Here is a 6,576-nt window from a genome sequence, read left to right as displayed (position 1 = left end):
CTCTTCTGGACTTTTTATTGTAGTCAAACGTAGAGCTACTCATCCTGCCTACAGGAGCTGTTTCAGTCCAAGTGAAATGGATTTATTATCGCAAATTTTTTAAAAGGCATTTTGTTTTATCCCCCTATCTCCAGCACATTTTAACGTTCAAATGCTTCTGCAGCCGTAGGCACTCTGGGCCTGGGGAGTCAGGAGCCCCACCCCTCGGCCTTCCTAAAAGGTATTCACCTTTATGATCATAAAAGGTATTTCCAGATGCCTGTGGCGCTACTGCTGTCTCTCCAGGAATTGTGGACATGAAGTCTCAGACTCCACGTTCCTTGTCTCAGGATGGCTAGAGCCCCTGACCACAAACAGCAGAATCTCCTTGGACCAGTCTAAGCAGAAAAGGGATTTAGTAAATGCTACAAGATCCGTCAGAGAATTGTGCAGAATGGGAGTGTGTTTTAAGACTGTGCTTCCAGGACCAACACCTGGGCGGTGTGACGGGCGTGGAAAGGTGAGAAGCTGGTTCCCTGACCGGTGGCGGGGCCTCTGCTGCCAGAACCGGCCCGTCTTCTCAGTGATGAAGCCGCCCGCACGCGGGCCCGGACAGTGGACGTTCTGTAAGGAGCCTGCTTCTGGGGCACGCATGTGGGAGGCCGGGGGGCAGCGGGAGCCCCAACCTCGCCCCCTGCCTGCCGGCTGCCAGGGAGGCCTGTGAGGAAACGGGAAGTTTGAGGACTTCCTAAAATACACAAAGGCTGCTTGAATCCTTATGGGCTCTGGTTACAGGAGAGGTTCGCCAGGAGCCCCCAAGGAGCCTACAAGCCAACAGAGGAGGAAGACCAGCAAACCTCCCAGAACTGCCCCTAGGAGGACGGGAACGGACCCCAGACAGTACGTCCAACCTAAGACAGCTCTGCCAACCAGGAACGTGTTCACATTTCTCCGCGTGCTTGCCTAATTCTGCCATCTGCAGGAAAAGGAAGCCTTTTAAATTAAATTTGCAGAGTTGTCTCTCATATGTTCAAGAAGTCTTCAGATGATTTTAAACAAGCTGTAAGCCTGCCAGTTCCACGGAGAGATGACCTCATTGATCAGGGGAGCACTCAGAGCATCCGTTTAGAAAAAGCAACTGCTAAGATTCAATGCCCGCTCAGGAGGCTTAGGTACACAAATTGTGTTGAAAGACTTACTCTTTGCTCTAAGTAGCAACTTCTGAAAACTTTAATAAACAACTGTGAGGTCATGTAATTCTTAATTAGGCTTTCAGAAGAAAGGGGAATGCGCTTGTGTTTAAATGAAACAAAACTGGAAAGACTGGATCCATGCACTGCACACTGTCATTATCACCTACACCATCATGTTGTATCTCCAGCGCTGGTTTCCAGACGCCGAGGACGGATGTCGGCAGGCCCAGGGCTGGTGACAGGAGCCTGCTTTAACAGCTTCACCTGTGCTCTGCTCTCACTCTTGGCCAGAAGCAAAGACACTGCAGTGAATGCAGTGAAATTCATTGCCGCACGCGCTGGCCTTCCGTCTGTCTCATGCTGACCTTTACCCTCCCTCTTGGCAGAACTTGTGCCAAGCGTGGTGCTACAGTTACAAATTAAGCAAATGCAGTCAGAGAACTCTTGGGGTTTTGGTTGTGTTTTTAAGTACCTAACTACAATTATTATAAGGTTTGAGGTGGGTGAACTACTTAGGGGGTGTTTGCTTATGCTAGAAAATATATGTGCGTATGCAAGCTCAGTCACTTCAGCTGTGTCTGACTCTTTGTGACCCCATGAACTGTGGCCTGCCAGGCTCCTCTGTCCATGGAATTTCCCAGGCAAGAATACTGGAGTGGGTTGCCATTTTCTACTCCAGGGGATCTTCCTGACCCAGGGATTGAACCCGTGTCTCTTGTGTCTCCTGCATTGCAGGTGGATTCTTTACCCGATGAGCCACCAGGGAAGCCCAGAAAATATACAGAGGAAGCAAAGCTTGCATTTTGACTTTTGAATGAAGAGAGGATTTCAGATCCAAAAGAGAGAGAGAGAGAGCGAGCTTGCTTTTACACATGTTGTTTTTGCTTATCCTGCGGAATCTTTCTAATAAAAAAATATTTTATTTGCTTGGCTGCAACAGGTCTTAGTCGTGGCACGCGAGCTCAGCTGTGGCGTGTGGGATCCAGTTCCCCGACCAGGGAGCGAACCCAGGCCCCCTGCACTGGCAGCACAGTCTTAGTCCCTGGACCGCCAGGGAAGTGCCTATCCTACAGAATCTTGAGACCATCTGTCTCCTCAAACTCTGCCTACAAGAAAAGTAAAGGGACTGCACAAGGTCTAGAGGATATCATCTGAGAATTATGTGAGTGTGTGCAATGTAAACCTTGGTGTGAAAATACAGGGCCTAGTGTGCAGAAAATTTGGTTCAGTTCAGTTCAGTCGCTCAGTCATGTCCGACTCTTAGCGACCCAATGGACTGCAGCCTACTGGGCTCCTCTGTCCATGGGATTTTCCAGACAAGAGTACTGGAGTACTGGAGTGGGCTGCCATTGCCTTCTCCGAGGTTGTAACATTACTAGAAGCTAAATATCAAAAGGTAGAGTTGATTTGTTTAGCCAGAACCCTTGAATGTAGACAGACCTTACCGTCTACACTGAAGAATTGACGAGATCATAGATACTGAATTGGCTGGACGGTCGTGTGATTCTTGGCCTGATTTCCAGTTTCCTGTCCTGGGAACACGAGCCCAGAGCTTCCCCTTCTAAGAACTACCAGCTGCTGGAATGCAAAAGCCTTCACACTGAGAATACACGCAAACACCTGTGCTGGACTCTACATTGGGTAAGTGTTCACGTAGCAGAGAGGAAAGACTGTCTCCAGTGAATCTAGAACTATTACTTGGAACTTACATATTGAGGACATGCACTCCAAGGACAAAGAACAAGGGTAATTGCCAAGCTGGCGTTCAGTAGTTTCACTGTTTGCTGGAATAATGGAACGATTGAGAAAGTACTTTTATATTGTTGGGTAAAGCAATTAAGGAATGAAATGCTTGTGTTAGAAATAATGCAATTCAGTATAAATGATTCGATTACGAAATGAAAGAAATTAAGTAGAAGTACTCTACAAGTAGTGACCTGACCTGCCTCTTAAGAAACCTGTATGCAGGTCAAGAAGCAACAGTTAGAACTGGATATGGAACAACAGACTGGTTCCAAATAGGGAAAGGAGTACGTCAAGGCTGTATATTGTCACCCTGCTGATTTAACTTCTATGCAGAGTACATCATGGGAAACACTGGGCTGGGAGAAGCACAAGCTGGAATCAAGATTGTTGGGAGAAATATCAATAACCTCAGATATGCAGATGACACCACCCTTATGACAGAAAGAGAAGAGGAACTAAAAAGCCTCTTGATGAAAGTGAAAGAGGAGAGTGAAAAAGTTGGCTTAAAACTCAACATTCAGAAAATGAAGATCATGGCATCTGGCCCCATCACTTCATGGCAAATAGATGGGGAAACAGTTGAAACAGTGGCTGACTTCATTTTCTCGGGCTCCAAAATCACTGCAGATGGTGACTGCAGCCATGAAATTAAAAGATGCTTACTCCTTGGAAGAAAAGTTATGACCAATCTAGACAGTATATTGAAAAGCAGAAACATTACTTTGCCAACAAATGTCCATCTAGTCAACACTATGGTTTTTCCAGTAGTCATGTATGGATGTGAGAGTTTGATTATAAGGAAAGCTGAGTGCCAAAGAATTGATGCTTTTGAACTGTGGTGTTGGAGAAGACTCTTGAGAGTCCCTTGGACTGCAAGGAGATCCAACCAGTCCATCCTAAAGGAGATCAGTCCTGGGTGTTCATTGGAAGGACTGATGTTGAGGTTGAAACTCCAATACTTTGTCTACTTGATGCGAAGAGCTGACTCATTGGAAAAGCCCCTGATGCTGGGAAAGATTGAAGGTGAGAGGAGAAGGGGACAATAGAGGGTGAGATGGTTAGATGGCATCACCGACTCAATGGACATGAGTTTGAGTCAGCTCCGGGAGTTGGTGATGGACAGGGAGGCCTGGCGTGCTGTGGTCCATGGGGTCTCAAAGAGTTGGACATGAATGAGCGACTAAACTGAACTGAACTGAATTCAACAAGAATTGACAGGGAAATATCAGTGTGAGTGCATGATTTTTTTTCAAAGTCCTTTTGAGTGCTGTGGGCTGAACTGGCCAAGACACCCTGTGCCTCCGGCAGCAGGAGGGAGCTGGGCTGGCGTGTGGGTTGCTGACACACTCCCCACTGGAAGAGGGGGGTCTTCACGATGGGGCTGGGAAGTCGGGGGCACTCGTGCCGGGCTTAGTGCGATCAAAGCAGAGAGACTTGGACAGGGGCTCCCAGAGGCCAAAGTGATACCATTGACCGAAAACAGTAAACATCACTGACGAAAACATTCAGTCTATGACAGTTCCTGAGCCGGCTCTGCTCAAAAGGGAAAACGGAAAAAACATGTCAAAATAATCTGTTACAACTGAAATGGCTACTGAACCAATTATACTCAAAAAATCGAGCAGAAAAGGAGAGTTGAGTATTTATCCTGCTTCTTCACTGGGGCCCATGTCCAGGTGTAAGTGGATAGTTTAGTTAATGGAATAAAGCGCTGCCTTATAGCAAAGCTCTGATAACTAGGCATAGAAAACCGCCGTCCAGCTGCCCTTGTGACTGTCTAGGTGAGACTTACCGGTTGGGGCCGGTACCACCCTTCTGCCCCCGGGTCAGCCTCTGCCCTCCTCGTGCCCTGCGGCTCCAAGGCCAGGACCCTGCCCGGGTGACAGACGCCTCGTGTGACTCTGCTCCATCCACTCTCTCCAGGCCTGAAAACCGAGTTCTTCTGAGACAGTGACAGGCTGCGGAAGCGCTCCCGTGTGACTTCGGGTTTCGGGACCTCAGATTGTGTGACTACTTGTGTTTTGGACACCCTCAGCCAAACCCCCTGCACAAACACATCTGAGAAGATGGCTGAGAAGTCCCGGGTGAAAACGTAAGAAGGCACAGTCCCCGAGCCCGGCCGGAGGTCCCAAGTGGCCCTGTGGCGGGCGGGAGCAGCCTCTGGAGGGGGTGTGGGCACGGCCAGCGAGGCGGGAGGAATGTCACCGAAGGGCCTGTGGATTTCCCGGCCGCCACGTCTGTGCCTGGGACGTGCAGGTCCAGCCCAGGACAGTGCAGGACACTCGTCACGGCCCCAACCTCTGCCCCGTGACCCGTCAGAGAAACGAAGTGTCCTGTGGACGAAGCCCTCATGGCCCTTTGACACGTGACAGTCGACGTCACTCATCATGGAAGTGTCACAGTGCAGGCTTCGAACCCCGAGTTTTATTATTTGAAATGAACAACATTTTGAGCCCTGGAGTATTATTTTCACACAGAACATTATACCTGGCAGTTTAAAAAATTGAAAATGTGTTGCTACTGTTGACTAAAAAAAGATGTACAACTAGAGAGCTGTGAGTTAAGTTTTATTTAGGGCACAATGAGGCCTGCAGCCCAGGAGGCAGCATCTCAGAGAGCTCTGAGAGTCTGCTCCAAAGTGGCAGTGGGGAAATTCAGTACAGAAGGTTTTGGTGAAGGGGGAGTTCACTACTGTGAACATTTTACAAAAGGTTTCTGTTAGTCATGAGGGTCTGGCATCACCATGAAGGGATTTAATGTTTCTCTAGGTATGCCAGGATTGAGATCATAAAATCTGTTCCTAAAAACATTCAACTATCTAAAGACCCATCCCACCAGATTCCCTGGAGGACAGAGTGCCTCCCTCCACCCTGAACTCCCTCGGGGGCTGTTGAAGCTCCACAGCTATGGCAGCACGGGGGTCAATCTCCATAGAGGCAGATGGCAAAGGCCTTTGTTGTTCTGGCACTGGCAATGCTCTTGGTAAGTGCCAATTTGTAGTTGACACTACCAACCCGAACTTGGGTCTCCTCGCCCGCACAGTAAAGCTGACACACTGACCCTGGGCTGTGGGGAGGAACAGGCAGTGTTCACTGCAGGTGATGAGCAAGGAGTCTGCACAGCTGGTGCTCCATACAGCCCAGCTTCCTGGGGGTTTCAGCAAAGCCTTTACAGGCCAGATGAGGGAGGGGGTCCCAGGGAGTGTGATCAGTTCTCTGATTGGTTGATGGTGAGGTCACAGGGAGGGGTCAGGTGTTCACATGATCAACCCTCAGGCACCGATATGTCTGGGGACCATGTGCTCTTGGTCTAGTAGTTGACTTCTTCCTTTTGGAGGGGGTTTAAAAGAAATAGAGGAAAATAACAGAATGGGAAAGACTAGAGATCTCTTCAAGAAAATTAGAGATACCAAGGGAACACTTCATGCAAAGATGGGCTCGATAAAGGACAGAAATGGTATGGACCTAACAGAAGCAGAAAATATTAAGAAAAGGTGGCAAGAATACACAGAAGAGGAGAAGGAAATGGCAACCCACTCCAGTGTTCTTGGCTGGAGAATCCCAGGGACGGGGGAGCCTGGTGGGCTGCCGTCTATGGGGTCGCTGAGAGTCGGACACGACTGAGCGACTTCACTTTCACTTTTCACTTTCATGCATTG

The 6,576-nt window shown here is 48.8% G+C and overlaps 1 protein-coding gene across 1 annotated transcript in view; it reads right to left on the bottom strand.

Moving 5' to 3' along the window:
* The window catches only part of SFT2D1 (SFT2 domain containing 1), a 41,403-nt gene extending 40,770 nt beyond the window's left edge, over positions 1–633 (bottom strand). The window contains exon 1 of the mRNA XM_010839591.1: positions 521–633. Within this exon, the coding sequence (XP_010837893.1) occupies positions 521–633 (113 nt within the window). The remainder of the gene's footprint in view (positions 1–520) is intronic.
* Positions 634–6,576: the final 5,943 nt, after the last annotated feature.

The sequence above is a fragment of the Bison bison genome, unplaced genomic scaffold, assembly GCF_000754665.1.
Source record: "Bison bison bison isolate TAMUID 2011002044 unplaced genomic scaffold, Bison_UMD1.0 scf7180017864122, whole genome shotgun sequence".
In the NCBI taxonomy this organism is placed as follows: domain Eukaryota; kingdom Metazoa; phylum Chordata; class Mammalia; order Artiodactyla; family Bovidae; genus Bison; species Bison bison.
This window is presented reverse-complemented; position numbering and strand designations above follow the sequence as displayed.